The 21,919-nt window shown below is 49.5% G+C and overlaps 1 protein-coding gene across 3 annotated transcripts in view; it reads right to left on the reverse strand.

Annotated features, from left to right (window-relative positions):
* The window catches only part of caskin2b (CASK interacting protein 2b), a 127,428-nt gene that overhangs the window by 12,272 nt on the left and 93,237 nt on the right, over window positions 1–21,919 (reverse strand). For 2 of the 3 annotated variants that reach the window (XM_085963317.1, XM_085963315.1), the window contains exons 11-16: window positions 21,105–21,188; window positions 19,095–19,216; window positions 18,075–18,156; window positions 9,537–9,631; window positions 6,225–6,335; window positions 3,474–3,575 (exon numbers count right to left, since the gene is read on the reverse strand). In XM_085963317.1, coding sequence (XP_085819443.1) covers window positions 3,474–3,575; window positions 6,225–6,335; window positions 9,537–9,631; window positions 18,075–18,156; window positions 19,095–19,216; window positions 21,105–21,188 — 596 coding nt within the window. The remainder of the gene's footprint in view (window positions 1–3,473; window positions 3,576–6,224; window positions 6,336–9,536; window positions 9,632–18,074; window positions 18,157–19,094; window positions 19,217–21,104; window positions 21,189–21,919) is intronic. The other variant, XM_085963318.1, reaches the window with a different exon arrangement.

Raw genomic sequence — 21,919 nt, forward strand, 5'->3', positions numbered from 1 at the left:
GAGGGCAGGGAAGTGGACGTGAGTCTAGGTTCGGATCAGCCATGATCCTATTGAATGGCGGAGCAGGCCCGAGGGGCCGTATGGCCTACTCCTGCTCCTACTTCTTATGTTCTCTTCCAGGGGTGCAGCGACACGGCTGCCCTGTGGTACCTTGCTCACGGTGGTTATTCTTCACGAGTGAGCCCATCCACCGAGTATCGGCAAGCTGCTGAGGGTACCACAGCTGGGCCTCAATTACCCTCACCCATCATGCCTTTTCCGGCAGGGGGTCACAGATAGCGATCAGGAAGCAGACAACCCAGCCTGATTTGCCCCTGCACAGCCCAAAGACTCAGAGGCATATTACAGCACCCTTGCCCAATGGCCGTAAGGCTCCGACATGGAATGGGTTTGTGCAGCCGCAACCCAGTTCTTAGTGGGCATGAGCCCGTAGGTGCACAATTGCTGACATCAGCTAACTCAGCACAAACAGAGGGTTAAATCTGGACCTTGCTCCGTGTGGCTTTAGTTCCACACTGCAGCACTGCAGAACAGCTTTGCCTTGGATTCTCACATGAGAACAGTAGGACGTGGATCAAACGCTTCTTGAGAGAAGGCCCTGGCGGTCTGGGTAGTGCAGTAAGTTAGACGCTACCCTTTCACACTCTGGGACCTAGGCTCAGGGTGGTGCAGTAAGTTAGACACTACCCTTTCACACTCTGGGACCTAGGCTCAGGGTGGTGCAGTAAGTTAGACACTACCCTTTCACACTCTGGGACCAAGGCTCAGGGTAGTGCAGTAAGTTAGACACTACCCTTTCACACTCTGGGACCTAGGCTCAAACCAGCCCAGAAAGAGGGGGTAAAGGGCTGTAAGGTCCTACGTGAGATTAGTTTGTGGAGTCTCCATAAGTGCAAAATTGGCTCTAGTTTGGCACCATTTGGTGATCTCACTCAGATAGCACAAGATGGAAATGGAAAATTCTCACACTTATGCAGTGGGAGGTGTGCTTGTGAGGGTGGGGGGCTCTATGCTGGGCAGTGTTGAGGGAGCTGTACTCTGCATCTAACCCACATAACAACAGCCATTGCACTTCAAAAAGTGATTCATTGAACGTGAAGTGCTTTCAGATGTCCTGATGTGATAAGATGCTATATAAATAAAAGTTATTATTATTAGCCCGTGCTGCACTTGCCATGGAGTGTTTGATGGGACAATGCATTGGGAGCTTTACTCTGTATCTAACCCGTGCTGTACCTGCCCTGGGAGTGTTTGATGGGACAATGCATTGGGAGCTTTACTCTGTATCTAACCCGTGCTGTACCTGCCCTGGGAGTGTTTGATGGGACAATGCATTGGGAGCTTTACTCTGTATCTAACCCGTGCTGTACCTGCCCTGGGAGAGTTTGATGGGACAGTGTAGAGGGTGATTTACTCTGTATCTAACCCGTGCTGTACCTGCCCTGGGAGTGTTTGATGGGACAGTGTAGAGGGAGCTTTACTCTGTATCTAACCCGTGCTGTACCTGCCCTGGGAGTGTTTGATGGGACAGTGTAGAGGGTGATTTACTCTGTATCTAACCCGTGCTGTACCTGCCCTGGGAGTGTTTGATGGGACAGTGTAGAGGGAGCTTTACTCTGTATCTAACCCGTGCTGTACCTGCCCTGGGAGTGTTTGATGGGACAGTGTAGAGGGAGCTTTACTCTGTATCTAACCCGTGCTGTACCTGCCCTGGGAGTGTTTGATGGGACAGTGTAGAGGGAGCTTTACTCTGTAGCTAACCCGTGCTGTACCTGCCCCGGGAGTGTTTGATGGGACAGTGTAGAGGGAGCTTTACTTTGTATCTAACCCGTGCTGTACCTGCCCTGGGAGTGTTTGATGGGACAGTGTGGAGGGAGCTTTACTCTGTATCTAACCCGTGCTGTACCTGCCCTGGGAGTGTTTGATGAGACAATGCATTGGGAGCTTTACTCTGTATCTAACCCGTGCTGTACCTGCCCTGGGAGTGTTTGATGGGACAGTGTAGAGGGAGCTTTACTCTGTATCTAACCCGTGCTGTACCTGCCCTGGAGTGTTTGGTGCTGACACTGGGTATCTTGACAGGGAACATTTTTATTTCCCAGCACTGACAGCCATTACCTTGAAGAGCACAAACTTCACAAAAAGAATCAAAAATTTCTGTTTTAGGAACAAATTTCAACCAATCACATTGGCCGTTCTTATCTTGTGGTGCAAAAAATACAATGGCCCAGAAATTCGGGTCGGCGGCTTCCCGCGGGTGCAAGCCCCCGACCTGCACTTACCTAGCGCGCCGGCCGTTGAGCTGTGGGCCCGCGTGGGATTCCGATCCTGGGCCTCCTCCAGCTGCCGGCGCGCAGTGCTTGCGTATCCCAGGGGCGCAGTTAGTTCAATGCGTCCCCTGGGATCACGTGGGCCATGGAGAGCCAATCGGAGCAGGGAATGCTCCATTCATAAGTTTGACAGGGAGGGCTGTCAAACTTATAAATACTATAAGCCCCAAAACATCACTAAATCTTCAAATAATTATTTTTTTTTAAATCACATTTTTTAAATAAACTATAAATTACATGAAATAACTATTTTAAACAATAATTTAAATTTTTGAAAAAAATAATTTTATTTTCTAACGGGGCTAAAAATAAACTTACCTTTCTTTAATGTATTTAAAAATAATAAACCTGTGGAAAACATTTTTTAATTTTAATTAATTCACCACTTACCTTGTAAAAAGCAGGCCTTGCGACTGCTTTTTACATGTCTAACTTCTGGAGACTTACCCTCCCGGGAAAACCTGCAAAAAAAATGTAAGTTCGATGCGCACGCGCTGCCTCTCCTGCGCACGCGTTCGACCTCTGAACCCCTTCTTTCAGAGGAACGGAAGTGCTGGTTTCCCGCGCATCGGAATCCCACGGGGGCCCACAGCACAACGGCTGGCGCGCTAGGTAGTGCAGGTCGGGGGCTTACACCCACGGGAAGCCCCCGACCCGAATTTCTGGGCCATTGTATTTTTTGCACCACAAGATAAGAACGGCCAATGTGATTGGTTGAAATTTGTTCCTAAAACAGAATTTCTGGGCCAATATGTCCATCTGGAGTTACTCTTTATTTACAGGAAACCTACCCTGGTACAGACACAGACATAAAGGCCAGGAACACCGAGTCCCATTAACAGCCAGTAACTGATTATCAAGGTTTAAAAACTGGGGCATTGAAGATCACATGAGCTGGAAGAGGCAGCTACACATATCCTTTCTGGGAGGCACGAACAGGCGTCATATTTGGGTACTGTCTACAGAAGCAGTGCGTGGTGTGGGTGAGGGAGCTACTCCTGGTTTAATGGGGCACTCTGATCTCAGACAGCAGAGCTACCACAGCACTATGTAATTTAGTTACACCATCAAAAAAAAACAACGTAAGTTATGGCAGGAAACACTGCGGGAGGGTCAGCACCGGGTACCGTGCGGATTACTCACCGGTTTGTAGTCGGGAAGCCACTCCGGAATGCTCAGCTTGCCGATCTCGGTCGAAATCTTCTTTCTGTGGCCGGGCTTCGTCACTCCGATTGCCGTCAGGTCCTGCACACAGGATCATGCCAGTTCTTAGTATTGATCACAGCAGGCAGAGGGAACATCCCAGCCGTGGCTGCCACCCGCTGCCTCCGCACGGTGGGTAGGATCCTCGGTCCCACACCCCGTGGTTTCCAAGCGTGGTGGCCAAGCGGGCCAAGGCAACGAGTGCCACCCCAGGGCACACTCGCACACTTTCAAATACCCAATGGGATTGGCAGGGACACAGGTTGCACATGTGCCCTGCCAGCCTGGCATGGTACCAAGCACATGTGCCCTGCCAGCCTGGCATGGTACCAAGCACATGTGCCCTGCCAGCCTGGCATGGTACCAAGCACATGGAGACAAAGCACAAACACACGGTCGCAGCGTACTCCCCCCTCTTACTTCCAGCCTCCAACCTCTCCCTCTCCTTTTCCTTTTTATACAACAACAACTTGTATTTATATAGCACCTATATACCATAGTAAAACATCCCAAGGCTCTTATAATTGCAAAATACTGCGGATGCTGGAAATCTGAAATAACAACAGAAAATGCTGGAAATACTCAGCAGGCCAGGCAACATCCGTGGAGAGAGAAACAGAGTTAACGTTTCAGGTCTGGGACCCTTCATCAGAACTGGAAAAAGCTGGAGATGTAACAGATATTAAGGAGGTGCAGAGACGGGGGGGGGGGTTTAGGAGGGGAGGAAGAAATAGAAAGAACATCCTGTACTTTTGTAAGAGGCAGGAAAGATAAAATGTTGCAAATGGGAATGGCAAAAATCATACTGCATGAGAAATGGGGGCAGGGATTATTATCTGAAATGGTTGAACTCAATGTTGAGTCCGGCAGGTTCGATAGATAAATGTTGCAAATTCCCATTTGCAACATTTTATCTTTCCTGCCTCTTACAAAAGTACAGGATGTTCTTTCTATTTCTTCCTCCCCCCCCCCCCCCCCCCTGTCTCTGCACCTGCCTAATATCTGTTACATTTCCAGCTTTTTCCAGTTGTGATGAAGGGTCCCAGACCTGAAACGTTAACTCGGTTTCTCTCTCCACGGATGCTGCCTGGCCTGCTGAGTATTTCCAGCATTTTCTGTTGTTATCCCAAGGCTCTTCACAGGTGTAATAAAAGACAAAAAAAAGCCCTTGTCACTTTTGTTTAATCTTTGACCTGAATATCTGACTTAGATATTGACATTTGATTTGATTTGCTACTACCATACCAAAGATGATCATCTTTGTTGAATCAATGCTCCTATGCTCCTCTGAGCTACCCTCCCATTCTTCCTCCTAAGTTACAAATCAGCAACGTCACCACATTTATTGTGCACACTTCTGGTCTCCATATTATAAAAAGGATAGAGAGGCACTGGAGAAGGTACAATAAAGATTTACAAGGATGATACCAGAACTGAGAGGTTATAAAAATCAGGAAAGATTGAACGGCCTGGGGCTCTTTTCTCTGGAGGAGAGAAGACTGAAGGGGTGACCTATTAGGGGTCTTTAAGATTGTGAAAGGGTTTGATAGAGTAGACAGAGAAGATGTTTCCACTTGTGGGTGAGCCCAACACTGGGGTTCATCAATATGAGACAGTCACTAATAAATCCAATAGTAAATTCAGGAGAAACTTCTTTACCCAAGAATGGTGAGAATCTGGAACTTGCTACCACAAGGAGTAGTTGAGGTGAATAGTATAGATGCATTTAAGGGGAAGCAAGATAAACACATGAGGAAGAAAATAATACAGGAAACTTTTTTTTATCCGGCACCGACGGGACCGACGTGGTGCCGGTTCATCAAAAATTCCGGATAACCGAAAGCTATAGTAAAAGATACGGAGCTGAGCTCCGTATAAAGCAACAAACCCAGGTTCAGAACAATGGCCACAAGTTGCAAGCATCTCTGTAGCTTAGCAACAGCTGCAGCCACACCCTTGCACAGCAACAGAGGGAGGAAGGCAAGTAATAAAAGTTACCTGAACCTACTCCTGAATTTTGCCGGTTAACCGAGATTTCCGGTTATTTAGGTGCCGGTAAATCGAAAGTTTCCTGTAGAAGGATATGTTGATGGGGTTAGATGAGGAGGCTCGTGTGGAGCATAAACACCGGCTTAGGTCAAATGGCCTGTCTCTGTGCTGTAAATTGTGTGTAATTCTATGTAAATACTCTATCCTACATGCTTTTCCTCCTCTCTCCATCTTTACTTTGTTGCAATCAATACTCATCATAATGTCTCCTATACCACCTCACCCCTCTCAGTCCACCTCTCTTCGTACAATCCCTAGCTTCTTAAAAATCCAAACTTGCATTAACTAGGCTTAACTTTACCCCATCTTCTTAGTAACATTCAAAAGGGAACTGGATATGTGCTCAAAAGGAAAATGGGGAAAGAGCCGGGGATTGGAACTAATTGGAGAGCTCTTTCAAAGAGCCAGTGCAGGCACGATGGGCCGAACGGCCTCCTTCTGTGCTGTACAATTCCATGATTCTCTCCTCTTCTTCTCAACCTTGCCATGCTCAGGGCTATGGGCCTTGGCCCTTCACCATAGGCTCCTCAGTGAAACCAAAAGTCAATACTTGAGCATGCGTGGGCGAGAAAGCCTTGATCATAAGCCTTGCCAAGCAGTGAGAGCAGCAGAGTGGTGCCGTCAACAGCCTTTGGTACTCACCTCAGGGGTCATGCGGCTGATGGTCGGCACATCGTAACCAGCGTTGATGAAGTTGGCTGTGTAATGCTGAAGTTGGAATTCACTCAGCCAGTTAAAGATAGCTTCAGCATCCTACAGAGACAGGGAGTGCAAACAGAGCGGGGTCATCACACCTGACACAAACACTCACAGCGACATCTCGAAAAACATACACCAATATAAAACCACAGAACTCAACTGACAAGAGGCGGCCAATTGCTTAAATGGAAACGGCTGAAGTTTAATGAAAATTTCTTCTCCGACTCATTCTCTCACTGACTCCATGAGATTCAATAGCAGAACATTGTTCTGGGTGAAACAACTTTCCACAAAGGGTCTACAGTTTGGGGTAAATTTTCCAAGTTGATGTTGGAGAAGAGGTGTCTGGAATGTCTGTATTGGAAAATCAGGGGGTGCGTTGCTCACGGTTTTCCGATACAGACTGCCAACGGGTTGGGAGGGGGGGAATGCATTGCGCTGCCAATGGTGGCACTAGAACTGGCCTCAGCATCCCTGAGCTAGGCAAAGAAAGAGCAGTCAGGTGATCTTTGAGTGCCATTCGGTGACCAGTGACGGAGAGTGCGTGCTTGTGGACTTGAGGTGAGGGCAGGGTCGGGGCTGGCTGTGATGACCGCCACCCCCCCCCACCCCCCAATATGAGAATAGCTTGCTGACACTCATCATCTAGGCTTGCGTGCAAAGAATGGTTACTTGAGCGAGTTACTGGAAGGCTGTAGATCCAAGCCCCAGCAAAGAGTCAGGGCCTCCAGGGACAAAGAGGAGAAAATCGGAGAGGGAGCGCTGTATTTTTCTGAACCTGTGTACGAATGTTTGTATGTGTGCGTGTGACTGCACTTGCTCGGTCTCAGGCCAGCTCAGAGTAGAAGGGCAGGGTTCCCAATCTCACAGTTGTTTCAGAATCTGACTCTCGGCCATTCCGTACATTCCTGCACAAAGACCAGACCAGAGGCAGACGCCAGGGAGGCTCCCCTGTTCCCAGTGGAAGAAATTCTTTACTTTTTTTACACAGGCCGCATGTGCCTGCCCCAGCATTCCATGGGGAGGGGAAAGGTCAAACCAATCAGACAGGCTCAGACTTCAACCAATGCGGGGCTCAGGCCTCCAATAGATGGTTAATTGACTGTGATTAAATACCCTCTTAACAAAACAAGATTTGCTTTTCCTTTCCATAAATTTTACAGCACAGAAGCAGGCCATTCGGCCCAACTGGTCTATGCCAGAGTTTATGCTCCCCACGAGCCTCCATACTTCATCTCACCCTATCAGCATATCCTTCTATTCCTTTCTCCCTCATATGTTTATCCAGCTTCCCCTTAAATGCATCAATGCTATTTGTGTCAACCACTCCTTGTGGTAGCGCGTTCCACATTCTAACCACTCTGAGTAAATAAGTTTCTCCTGAATTCCTTAACGGATTTATTAATGACAATCTTATATTTATGGCCCCTAGTTTTGGACTCCCCGCAAGTGGAAACATCTTCTCTAAGTCTACCCTATCGAACCCCTTCATAATTTTAAAGACCTTTGTCAGATCACCTCTCAACCTTCTCTTTTCTGGTGAAAAGTGCCCCAGCCTGTTCAGTCTTTCCTGATAGTTACAACCTCTCAGTTCTGGTATTATCCGTGTAAAAAGTTTTGCACCTTCTCCAGTGCCTCTATATTCTTTTTGTAATATGGAGACCAAAACCGTGCACAGGACTCGTGGTCTAACCAAAGTTTGATACAAGTTCTCTTCCTGCAATTCTATTCCTGTAGAGATGAACCCCAGTACTTGGTCTGCATTTTTTTTATGGCCTTGTTAACCTGCGTCGCTACTTTTTAAAGATTTGTGCATCTGTACCCCTAGATCCCTTTGCTCCTCTACCCCATTTAGACTCTTATTTTCCCAGGGGTACGTGGCTTCCGTATTCCTCCTGCCAAAAGCCAACACTTCACACGTATCTATAATGAAATTCATTTGCCAATTACACGCCTATTCTGCAAGTTTGTTAATGTCTTTGTACACTTTGGCAGCTGCGCCATCTTGTCTCTTTTTGCTTGAGCCTGGTGACTCGCCCGTGAGTGGGATGCTGAGGGTAGGTTTCCCGGCAGGACTGGTTGTATCATTGCATGCTGATGTCGGAGGGCGGGGGTCTGACCTCCCTCAATGTCACATGGTTAGCTCATTTTAATAATGTTTTGGAGGCCGTGTGCAGCAAGTGCAACTAAGGAGGGTGAGTGGGGGGAGGGAGGGGGGTGGAAAGCCCCGCGAGCCTGCAGCCCTGAAGCGGCTGCAGCTGAAATTCAAAGGGTCGCAGTGAGGTGGCCGCATAAAATTCGGGAGCCTCTTAAAAGGCTCAAAATTGTGATTATTTTTATAAACAGTCAGCCCGTGACAACGTGGCAGGCGCAAAACAAATGTAGAGTGTGTCCAATGAGGACGATGAAACAGTGTTGTTGGCAAGTGGTGGAGTGTCGCCAATTAGCAGGGGTCCTGGGGGGCTGGCTATGGAACCAGGTTCTGCCCCTGGAGATTTGACATAACAACCTAATGCCCCTTTTACCTCAGCCCAGCGTCTGGGTAATGCCAATTCTAAACAGACCCATTAGAACTCATCACCACTAACCATTAAACCCATCACCAATACCCATTAAAACTAATCACCACTAACCATTAAAAACCATCACCACTAACCATTACAAACCATCACCACTAACCATTAAAAACCATCACCACTAACCATTACAAACCATCACCACTAACCATTAAACCCATCACCACTAATCATTAAAAACCATCACCACTAACCATTACAAATCATCACCACTAACCATTAAAAACCATCACCATTAACCATTAAAAACCATCACCACTAACCATTAAAAACCATCACCACTAACCATTACAAATCATCACCACTAACCATTAAAAACCATCACCATTAACCATTAAAAACCATCACCACTAACCATTAAAACCCATCACCACTAACCATTAAAACCCATCACCACTAACCATTAAAAACCATCACCACTAACCATTAAAACCATCACCAATACCCATTAAAAACCATCACCACTAACCATTAAAACCCATCACCACTAACCATTAAAAACCATCACCACTAACCATTAAAACCCATCACCACTAACCATTAAAACCCATCACCACTAACCATTAAAACCCATCACCACTAACCATTAAAAACCATCACCACTAACCATTAAAACCCATCACAACCCATCACCGCAATGTAGAGGCTACTCCACATGGAGCTTTGCCTATGACCTTACCTTGCCCTCCAGAAGCTGATCAGGGTAAATAAACTGTTGTGAGTATCCCTGTTCTCCAGACTTATAGCTGGAGAAGCTTTGACGTCTCGGCATCCCTGTAAACAAAGTGGAAATAAATCAGCATCGGGTTGGAGCAATGGCTGTGACTCTGGTTTTTGACTCCAGCCCAGACTGATAGCTATGAAAGTCTCTCCGATTCCTGGTTGGCTTTCAAATAAAATGAATTTGGTGGTCTCAACCCAGTTCGAACGGGCACAAGACCACAGCCCACAATTGTTCAAAATATGGCACAAACTGCAATCATACAGGAAGTTTCACTTAGAGAAGCCATACGAAAGGCTGAGGAAATAAAATGTCACAATTATACAGTAGGAGGTTCAGAGGTTCAGGTTAAGGTACTTTGTAAATTATACCTAACCTGTGCTGCACCTGCCCCGGGAGTGTTTGATGGGACAGTGTAGAGGGAGCTTTACTCTGTATCTAACCCGTGCTGTACCTGCCCTAGGAGTGTTTGATGGGGCAGTGTAGAGGGAGCTTTACTCTGTATCTAACCCGTGCTGTACCTGCCCTGGGAGTGTTTGATGGGACAGTGTAGAGGGAGCTTTACTCTGTATCTAACCCGTGCTGTACCTGCCCTGGGAGTGTTTGATGGGACAGTGTAGAGGGAGCTTTACTCTGTATCTAACCCGTGCTGTACCTGCCCTAGGAGTGTTTGATGGGGCAGTGTAGAGGGAGCTTTACTCTGTATCTAACACCTGCTGGGTTTATGTTGCCTATTTATCCTGGAGCGCAACTCTGAGCTGTGCTAACATACGAACACGGCAGTAACAGAGGCATCAGGCAGATGCTGAGACATAGGGCTGGATTTTACCAGCCCTGAGGAGGTGGGTTTGGAGGCAGGACTGCTGGGAAAATGGGAAAAATTGGGAGCAGGTCCCAACCCCGCTCGCAACCCGACTCCAAACCATCTTCTCGGGAGGCAGGTCACCGACTCACGCAGGGACCCGTCTCCTCGAGGCGGGAAGGGGATTAGAGCCAATTAACAGCCTGTTAACAGGCAGTTAAGAGGCTTTTCACCATTTTACGCCTGCTGATGTGGGCTTCCCGACGTCGGGAAACCCGACCAGGGTCAGCGAGGCGAGCAGTGGGTCTGCGGGGGTGAGAGGGGTCAAAATGTCAGCTGTAGAGGTGAGTGGTGGGTGCAAGTGTGGACAGGTAAGTATGAGAGGTGAGTGTAAAGTGTTGGAAACAGTTTTCTTACCTTTGCTTCTTTCTGCAGGCTTCAACCATTGAGGATCCGGAGGTGCCTCATCTCAATGGCAGAGGTGACAGAATGGCTGCTGCATTCTCAGATGCTGCAGCCATCTGCTTTCTGCTGAGGAGAGAGGTCTTGGTGAGCCTGTGTGCAAGGGCTCACCTTAGAACAGAGATTGTCAGTGTTTGACAGCTTCTCAATGCTGTCAAACGCTGACAATTCATCTGTCAAAATTTTTTCGACAGATGAAGCGTCATACGCTGACGTCATCTGTCACTGGCTTTCCCTTAATTAGCCGGTAAGCCCGCAGGGCGGGCTTAACAAGGCCAATCATGGGAAAATAGCATGGGTTGGTCAGACGTCGCTGGGAGCGGGACGGAAACCCGGAAACCAGAAGTCCCACCTCCAGCATTTCTCCATTGAGAAAATCCAGCCCATAGTGTCTGCTGTGCTGAGCTGTGTCAGTGCAGCTCTCTTGCTTGTATCACGGGCTGACAGCCCCTGGGCTAGCGGTCAGGGCTCCGCGCGCAATAAGCCCCGGTGTGGAGGTGCATCACTACACCCCTTGCCTTCCCCCTTTGCCTCCTACCCTCGGCAGGGACGAGGAACATGGTCAAACCGCCAAGGTCACCCTCCATCAGCTCCTCCGAGGAGAAGTGGCCAAGACGCCATGTCCTCTGTCATTGGAGGAGCCAGAGGGCAGGGAGAAGAGAGGGTAACAGCCCCTGACAGGAATACTCCAGACGCACTCACCATCCCGTGTTATCAACAACAACTTGTATTTATATAGCGCCTTTAAAGTAGTAAAATGTCTCAAGGCGTTTCACTGGAGCGTTCTCAAACAAAATTTGACACCGAGCCACACACACATAAGCTTGTTCAAAGAGGTAGGTTTTTTAAGGAGCGTCTTAAAGGAGAAGAGAGGTTTAGGGAGGGAATTCCAGAGCTTAGGGCCTAGGCAGCTGAAGCCGCGACCACCAATGGTGGAGCGATTAAAATCGGGGATGCTCAAGAGGCCAGAATTGGAGGAGCGCAGAGAGCTCGGAGGGTTGTAGGGCTGGAGGAGATTACAGAGATACTGAGGGGCAAAGTCATTGAGGGATTTGAACACACTATCCATCATTAGGCAAAGCTCTCTTCATTGTCTTATTGAGATCATCTTCCTCTATCGCCCACCACTTTTGACTTCTTTTCAACTTGTTAAGAAGTTTGTTTGCCAGCTATTTAACCCATTAATCCCGCTCTGTGACAAGAGACAGAATTCCTGATTCTTGATATCCGCTGTTCCCCTCTTGTCTTGTTTTGTTCAGCTCTATGACAGTGCTCACTTACCTTCCAGTTTTTACAGTTCTGCGGAAGGATATACACCTGGAATTCTAACCTAGCTTTTCAGATGCTGTCTGACCTGCTGTGCATTCCCAGCAGCTTCTGTCTGTCATTCAGATGTTCAGCATTTGCAGGTTTTTTTTCTCTCTTTATTCGCAAGGTATCAAAGGTGATTTTCACTCGATTGAAAGCACAACCTAAACACTGTATTGTAATCCTGTCCTTATCACAAAAGACATTTGCTTCAATCGACTTCCCCGATGAGGCAAATCAAATCGAATCATAGAATAGTACAGCACAGAAGGTGGCTGACGTAAGAAAACTACTAGGCACTTGGTCTAAGCGTTAAACAAAGCTTTAATCAACTGTTTTACCTCATGGAGGTCTAGTTGTGTCCTTCACTAGTTCCTGTTAAGAATGTCCTGCGCAAGCTGGGCCCGTGCCCGAGTATTTATACTCTCTCTGGACAGCGCCACCCGTAGGCCGCTCAGTATTATTTCATAAGTCTTTCTTTCATGAATGACTGATTCATGTCAATGGCCATTCGGCCCATCAAGTCTGTGCCGGCTCTTTCGAAGAGCAATCCAGTTAGTCCCACTCCCCCGCTCTTTCCTCATATCTCTGCAATTTTTTCTCCTTCGAGTATTTATCCAATTCCCTTTTGAAGGCTGCTATTGACTCTGTATCCACCACCCTATCGGGCAGCGCATTCCAAATCCTAACCACTCCTTGCGTAAAAAAGTTTTCCCCCGTGTTGCCTCTGGTTCTTTTACCAATCACCTTAAATCTGCTTAATAAGTGGGTTCAAATCCCACTCCAGGGACTTGAGCACAAAAATCTAGGCTGACACTCCCAGTGCAGTGCTGAGGGAGTGCTGCACTGTCGGCGGTGCCGTCTTTCAGATGAGACGTTAAACCGAGGCCCAGTCTGCCCTCTCAGGTGGATGTAAAAGATCCCATGGCACTATTTTGAAGAAGAGCCGGGGAGTTATCCCTGCTGTCCTGACCAATATTTATCCCTCAATCAACATCACTAAAAATCAGATGATCTGGTCATTATCACATTGCTGTTTATGGGAGCTTGCTGTGCGCAAATTGGCTGCCGCGTTTCCTACATTACAACAGTGTCGACACTTCAAAAAGTACCCCTGTAAAGTGCTTTGGGACATCCGGTGGTCCTGAAAGGCGCTATATAAATGCAAGTCTTTCTTTTCTTTTTATCGACCCTTCAGCCATTGGAAACAGTTTCTCTTTATTTACTCTATCCCAACCCTTCATCGTTATTACGCCCAATTCCTCAGAGGTAGGTAAAAATGAACTCTCTCAGCTTCTTTCTCCTTTCCTTATATGCCTCAAATCAAACTACAGGAAACTCTTTTTTATCCGGCACTGGCGGGACCGGCGTGGTGCCGGTTGATCAAAAAGTCCGGATTACAGAGAGGTATAGTTACCAAGGTACGAGAGCCCCGTACACGGCCACAGGTGCAGGAACCCCGGTTACATGGCACTTATGCAGGAGCCCCGGTTACACGGCCACAGATCCAGGAGTCCCTGTTACACAGCCACAGGTGCAGGAACCCCGGTTACACGGCCACAGATCCAGGAACCCCGGTTACACGGCCACAGATCCAGGAGTCCCTGTTACACGGCCACAGGTGCAGGAACCCCGGTTACACGGCACTTATGCAGGAGCCCCGGTTACACGGCCCCAGATCCAGGAGTCCCTGTTACACGGCCACAGGTGCAGGAGTCCCGGTTACACGGCCACAGGTGCAGGAGCCCCGGTTACACGGCCACAGATCCAGGAACCCCGGTTACACGGCCACAGATCCAGGAGTCCCTGTTGCACGGCCACAGGTGCAGGAACCCCGGTTACACGGCCACAGATCCAGGAGTCCCTGTTACACAGCCACAGGTGCAGGAGTCCCGGTTACACGGCCACAGGTGCAGGAGCCCCGGTTACACGGCCACAGATCCAGGAACCCCGGTTACACGGCCACAGGTGCAGGAGCCCCGGTTACACGGCCACAGATCCAGGAACCCCGGTTACACGGCCACAGATCCAGGAACCCCGGTTACACGGCCACAGGTGCAGGAGCCCCGGTTACACGGCCACAGATCCAGGAACCCCGGTTACACGGCCACAGATCCAGGAGCCCCTGTTACACGGCCACTAATATATAGTAAAACTTACCTGAACCTACTCCTGAATTTTGCCGGATAACAGAGAGTTTCCTGTAACTTTATTCTAAAAAGACAACATTCACATTATGAAAACATAAACTTGAGACTGGGGCAGGGGGGCGTATCTCGTAGCAACACGAAGGCTGCTGCCTTGGCCTACCTCTGATTATGGTAATGCTGCCTTCCAGGATCACTTTACTGCTCGAGTGTCCGCCCCAGCACCATCGCTGGCAACTCTTTCCATGGCTGAGTGTTTCAGGTCAGTCCTCACCAAGTACTGCCTCTCTCAGACTCACAAACGCAATGTGAACTTGTGCGAGAGAGAGAGAGAGAGAGGGAGGAATGCAGGCCCGGACAGGTGATACCATCAGTTGTCGAAAGCAAGCTTGTCCCACACTTGTTGACTCAAATGGTCTTTTATCTTTGAAACACGATCTGTCGGAATTAGCAGTGATCCCAGCATTAGGAAATCTCAGCAGCACTGCAGGGCTCGCTGCAGTTTAAAGAGCCCCTTCCCCACCCCCCCCCCCCGCTTCCCTCCCACTCCCCCCCCCCCCCCCCCGGCCACTTTTTAACACAACGACAGCAAAACTAATCTAAGCTGTGTTCCTCTGACGCTGTGTTCACACTCGGGCCTGTGGTGCAGTCTGGTTGTGGGTAAGAAGTGTTCTGGCGCTCACACTGACTCTGGAGAACGCTGATCTGCGCTGGGCTGTGGGACTTCCACTTTCTGCCATGTCCAAGGCTGGACAGGGAGCGCGGTGGGGGGGGTGGGGGTAGGGATTGTGGCTTGAATTCTGGTTTACTTTACCGATGAGGAAATTCAGCGAATATTTTAAAGGCCTCAACAATTAACACCTCCGCAGCATGAGGCTCAGGAGCTCTCGTTTTATAAGTCAGACTCTTTCGGGTTACCAGGTCAAAATGACCAGACGGACCCATTCCAAAAAAAAAACTGTCCACTCCAAAACATGGAGCGGATTTCACGGAGTGGAGTCTATCTCATCTCTCACTCTGAGCACCCACATCGTGCTGCCAACTCTGGTTGGATGTATTCCTGGAGATTTCATCATGTGACCTCCCACCACCAACCGCCCTGCCCGGTCGAACAGCCGCTTTCAGATCTCCAATATTCTCCCGGATTTGCTCACAGCAGCGATACGGAGATGATTCCTTAATTCCTGGAGACTCCAGGACAATCTTGGAGGGTTGGCAATGCTACACCCACATTCGTTGTTGCAGGGCAGTGTCACCAAATGGGACAGCAACATGACAACACGAGCAGAAAGTGCCCATCCCACCCCCAACCCCACAGCCAGCTAACACTCAGCCTCGCGAATGGGGCCCACATCCCGAGAATACGTTTCAAAACAAGATAAAGGGCCAAAGTCCTAGCGTGAGTGCGGGACGTCAAGATTGGAAAAAATAGAGAAGAAAATCAGAATTCAATGACTGGGCGATGCCAAGCTTAGGTATCGAAAGCCGATGGATTGTAGGAGAGAGGGAAGACAGAGAGAGGGAAGGAGTTCCCCGGTCAAGGTCATCGCTGGTGAAGGTGTAGAGAGAAGGAACAATGGGGGAGAAATTGGGTGGAGCCGCAAACAGGGCGCCAAGCTCGCCTGGGCGCCGGAATTAGCGCAGCGATCGTAGCAGTTGCGACCGCCGGAAATTCAGCTTGAATGCCCCAAGAGGGACACGGGGCGAGGCTCGAGGCGCCCCGCGTCCCTCTTAGGGCGCTGAAACTGAATATCGCAGCGCAACGTGCCGCACGGCGCGCTGCGGTACTGCAGGCCTTCCTCCCATTCTTAAGGGGGAGGGGCCTGCACCAGTGCGATGAGCGATCGCGAGTGCCGGCAAAAGAGCCCGGCACCGAGGAGAAGTGCCGGGCTCTCGGAAAACAGCCGGCACTGCCGCGGCGGGAGATCAGGAGGCCGGGGACGGAGATGCTGGCAGGCGGCCGCCGAAAAAACGGCTGCCCCGCACCTCCACCTTAATTTGCACCGCTGCCGCCACAGGTAGGCCCCGTGAACCGGGCGCGATTAGCAAACGGCGCTGCAGAGGCGGGCGCTGCCAAATATCGAGATCGGGGCAGTAGCGGGGCGCTGCGCACACCGATGACGTCATCGGTGGCGGCACAGCGCAACAGGCTAACGCCGCCATTAGCGCCCCAGCTAAATATCGCAGGAGGCGTGGCCAGTGGCGCTAAAGCCACTGAGTGCCCTCTTTAGGTGCTAACTGGTGGCGCAGCCCACCGAATTTCTAGGCCAATGACTCTGGAGGTGCAGTTCTCAGGAGAACAGAGAACACAGGCAACTCTCTCTCTCTCTCTCTGCACTGGTCACATCTCTCCCTCCGAGACAAGCCCCAGCTAGCAAGGGTTAATCAGAGCTTCCAATCTGCCGGATAGCCGGAGGCCCAAAGGGCCCAGATCTGTCGAAGGATGGGAGGGAAGGCTGGTCTTCACAGCAATGTGCGGTGGAGCGACAGCGAGTCCCTGGCAGACGATGAAACCACGTCCGTCACCACTTCAGCGGGAGGCCCTCGTTCCCGCCCCCTAACCGCGCGCGCACCCCCTGCCCCGACCCAGCCTGTCATGCGAGCCCAGAGGTTAATTTAACGATGAAAGTGATAACAATGCTTTGATGTTTACATGAATAAATTCGTGTTTAAAATTAAACTACTGTCTCAGGATAAATCAATTGTACTGCCTGGACTGGATCCACAGGCACAGCTGTGATGTTTCTGTCTGTGGTTGGTGTAGGGTTGGGGAAGAGTTGTTATATGAAGTGAATACAATTTAATCCAGGACTTCAATCCTCAGTGCCAACTGTGGCTCAGTGGGTAGCACTCCCATCTCTAAGTCAGAAAGTTGTGGGTTCAAGTCCCACTCCAGGGACTTGAGCACATAATCCAGGCTGACACTCCAGTGCAGTGTTGAGGGAGATGCCATCTTTCGGATGAGATGTTAAACCGAGGCCCCGTCTGCCCTCTCAGGTGGACGGAAGGGCACCCATGGCATTACAGGAAACTTTTTTTTATCCGGGACCAACGTGGTGCCGGTTCATCAAAAATTCCGGATAACCGAAAGCTATAGTAAAAGATACGGAGCTGAGAGCTCCGTATAAAGCAACAAACCCTGTGCTTCAGAACAATGGCCACAAGTTGCAACCGTCTCTGTAGCTTAGCAACAGCTGCAGCCACACCCTTGCCACAGCAACAAATGGAGGAAGGCAAGTAATAAAAGTTACCTGAACCTACTCCTGAATTTTGCCGGTTAACCGAGATTTCCGGTTATTTAGATGCCGGTAAATCGAAAGTTTCCTGTATTTTGAAGAAGAGCAGGGATGGTATCCCGGCCAATATTTATCCCTCAACTCAATCACTAAAACAGGTTATCTGGTCATTATCACATGGCTGTTTTAAGGATCTTGGCATGTTTCCTACATTACAACAGTGATCCTCTCCCACATACAGTCTGTCAGTGGGGGGGCCCAGATGAGCGCTCAGTCTCCCCCCCGGCACCAGTGATGTTCTAAAACTAGCCACTAGTGGGTGCTGAGGAGAGGGGACTAGAACCAATTCTTCCACAGCCCTGCCTCCATCCAGTGAACTCTAACTCCCTGTCCCGCGCAGTAAATGCGCGTGTGTAGGAACTCACTGGCCGCTCTTTATAAAGTGTGAATTGATAACATGATGCAGAGTGGCCCTGGAGCCTAGTCCTAGGTTGAGATTAAGACACACATGTAGAAAAGCGAGACACAGACTGGCTCTTACCTGCAGGCTGGTCAAGCTGTTTGAGGGTTTCAGTGCCCATGCAGATCTGCTGATGTGCCTGATCTCCACCAGGGGGCACCACCTGCCAGAAGCCAAAAACAAATACATAAGGAACTGGTGAGCTGATGGGAGTTTCTGGCACATCTTTACACCCATAACAACCAAGGATGAGGGTGTTGACGGCCCTTGTGTCTTCTGTCCCCTCCTCCTAGGCCCTGAATTACTCATAGCAAGAGGGCTGGCAGGTAACCTGTTCCTAGGCCTCAACCCAAGTTTTCCGCAACCAGGGGGTGGGGGAAGAGTTGAAATATCGTGAGGCACAGGACATTGAAGCAGACGGTAGAAATGGGTTCAAGAGACAGTTGGATTTGTTCAGCAGCAGAGCTGGGTTTGGCCGTCTAGGGAGGGTTGGTTGGTGGAGGGGGGGCGACCCCGAGATTTGGCTGAGTTGGCAGGAAGGGGGCCGAGCTGGGAACCGCGGAAATACCCAATTTGAAAGCTGAGCTGGATACCGCACCGACTCTGAGGCTCAGCATGGAGGCTGAAGATGGGTGACAGAGGTTCCTAGGAGCAAGATGGAGGGGGTCCTCCAAAGCCACGTTGGCCGACCTCAAAATGATGGGGGAGGTCATGACCCCTGTTCCCCTCCCCCCCACTGCCACTGGTTGCTGGAGAGAAAAGGGACTGAGGGATACGGTGAGGTGGGTGACGTAAGAAAACTACTAGGCACTTGGTCTAAGCGTTAAACAAAGCTTTAATCAACTGTTTTTCAACATGGAGATCTAGTTGTGTCCTTCACTAGTTCCTGTTAAAGAATGTCCTGAGCAAGCTGGGCCCATGCCTGAGTATTTATACTCTCCCTGGACAGCGCCACCCGCAGGCCGCTCAGTTGATTCATGTCAGTGGGCTTGCTGGGCCTAGTGGCTTTCTGCAGTTCCTCTGTCCTTATTCTGGTGGTAAGCGCTTTACTGACTGGGAACATCAGCGACTGGCACTGGGAAACTGCCTGTGCTTTCATACCTTGCCGTTCTCCAGGCCAGTAGTGGCAGTCTGTCCATTGCCGCTCTCTGTGCTTTGCCCGCTGCCAGCACTGCGAATGCTGCCCACACTGCCCGTGCTGCCCACGCTATTCCTGTCACCTGCTGAATACGAGGACAAGTGACAAATGACACAAAGCGTCGATGGTTATTTAATTTCTATACCCGTCTGCGATCGGCACTGCCACTCAGATAGGCTCGAGGAGGCGAGTCAGAACACCCTGGAATAATTTCCCCACAGCACAGTCCTTGTAATAGTCAAATTACTCTCTGTCTCAAACTCCATTCCAGAGACTTGGGCACATAATCTAGGCTGACACTCCCAGTACCAGTACCAAGGGAGTGCTGCACTGTCAGAGGTGCCATTTTTCAAACTGAGACCCCGTCTACCCTCTCAGGTGGACGTAAAAGATCTCACGCACTATTTCGAAGAAGAAAAGGGAGCTCTCCCGGGAGTCCTGGCCAATATTCCGCCATCAACCAACACCTAAAACAGATTAACTGCTCACGCATCCTGTTTGCTGTTTGTGGGACCTTTGTTTGTGCAAATTGGCCACCACATTGGCCCACAAAACAACCGTTTTTTTTTAAAGCGCCATCCATTTTTATCTGATTACTATGAAGCACCTTGCGACATTTTTCTATGTTGAAGGTGTTATATAAATGCAAGTTGTTGCTGTTGTGCATTACCCCATTCTCTTAACCCCACCATTGGCGGCCGTGCCTACAGCCGCCTTGGCCCTACGCTGTGGAATTCCGTCGCTAAACCTCTCCGCCTCTTCACCATCCACTCCTCCTTTAGGACCGTCCTTAAAACAACCCCTTTGAGCGAGCTTTTGGTCACCCCTCCTTCTTTGGCTCGCCGTCCATTTCTGTCTGACTGACCCTGCGATGCATCGTGGGACATTTTTCCATGCTAAATGTGCTATATAAATGCAAGTTGTTGTTGTATGTATTGATCATAAACTATATCGAGCATTTATAGATGTAAACCATGTTCGAGTATAACATTGTCCAAACTGCTCTGCCTTCCCCAAAGAAAGGACCTTTTCAAGAGTTAGAAAACTCCGACTTGAGCATTTCTCACTTGAAGACTTCCTAGGTGTACAGACAGAGCTCAATCTTGTAAAGGTTTCTAGGGTCGTAGCTCTAAAATTTGTTTTGGAGGGTGGAGTGTGAGCGTGTGATGCAGAACAGGCCCAGTGGAGGAAAACAGCTAAGTATGGCCGTGACATCACATCCAACAAGATCACCAATGTCTAATACACTCAGGGGAGAGAGAAGTACCTCAGCTCAGAGAGAGGCTGGAGTGAATAGACACAGAAGGAACCATGGTTAGTGGTCCTTTGAACTTTCTGCTCTTGTTCCCCCAAATCCCTCATCCTACACTCTCTTCCTTCTCCCTACATCCTGTGATGAAATCAACTCATTGCCACCATCTCCTACTCCTAACTTATAGTTTCCCAAAACTGTGGGATTCCCCACCTCCCCCCGTTTTCCTTCCCTCCTAACGACCACATGGTTTTACAACCCAAGCTTGGGGTATCAGAACCAGTACGTTTTACCTCATCGTCTCTCCTACTGTCTACTGCAGTAGTGCTGTCCTGAGATTTAGACCTTGGTCCTTTCCCCCTGCGTTTCTCAGTAAGAAAACATCAATGAACATTGAGGGGAATAGATGGGAAACAGACAAGGGTTCCAATATAGGAATGGCTTTGTTTAATACAGAAGAGGGATGGATCCAACTGGGAACGACAGACACGAGCTTGGGAGGATGGGGGGCGGGGGGGGGCAGCAATTAGAATCAGATGAAGTAATTCCCACTCCGAGGCATTGCACTGGCATTAGGGTTTTTGGTTGCGGGTGAGCAGAAGCATGGAATAAATATTCTTAATATACAACAGAAAGCACTGGCTGTGGAAAGGGGATGTTCATGGTTATCGCGGGTTATCTTGGGACCAGGGATAAGCAGGAGGGCGAGGATGATGCTTACCAGGATCTGGTTGTCTGAGGACCCAGATATCCTCAGCAGAAATGAAGAACTGAGTTGTCGGGTATATGCGGTCCATGCATCTCCCTACCGTAGATAAGAAGAACTGATGGGTCTGTGTGATCGCTGCTCAACATAACAACCTAACAGACTAAGAACAACGCAAGCCAGAGGCCGTGTGTGTCACTGGCAAATCAGCCTCTCGTTGTTGTAGGGACCACTCAGGGGTCTGGACATCAACATTCCTCGGGGATGCCAGGAGACCCAAATCTAACATGAGCAATGTGGGAGTAAACTTGGAACAGGCAGCTCAGGATGGCGCCTGAGGCCTGCTTCCGTTCCCATAGCAACGAACACAGGCAGAGTAGGTCCAGTGGGGAAAAGCAGCAAACAGCCAAGGAGAGCTCAGGAGACTGGAGCTCCATGGAACCCGTACTGCACCGGTTCCATGTACTGGACGCCTGCTTATTAAACACAAACAGAGGCTGAATCTACACTTGAAGGGAACAAATCAAACATAAAAGATCACGGGAATCGCGAAACAGAAATACTGTGAGCCCAATCAGTTTTTTATTTTCTCTCCTCTCCTGCCTCTGTCTGGGCTAAAAGCACCACCTGCTCTCTGATAGCCCTCTCCTGTGGCCATTCTCCAGGTGCCACCTTCGATACTGAGAACTGGATTAAAACATGGAAGGCATCACAACCAATGCCAATTCTGCCCTCAGCCAACATTTACACACACACTGACCCTCACACACTCACCCCTCACACACACACTCACCCTCACACACACACTCACCCTCACACACACACTCACC

Source organism: Somniosus microcephalus, chromosome 21, assembly GCF_052327205.1.
Source record: "Somniosus microcephalus isolate GS21.2 chromosome 21, FLI_Smic_1.0, whole genome shotgun sequence".
Classification (NCBI taxonomy): domain Eukaryota; kingdom Metazoa; phylum Chordata; class Chondrichthyes; order Squaliformes; family Somniosidae; genus Somniosus; species Somniosus microcephalus.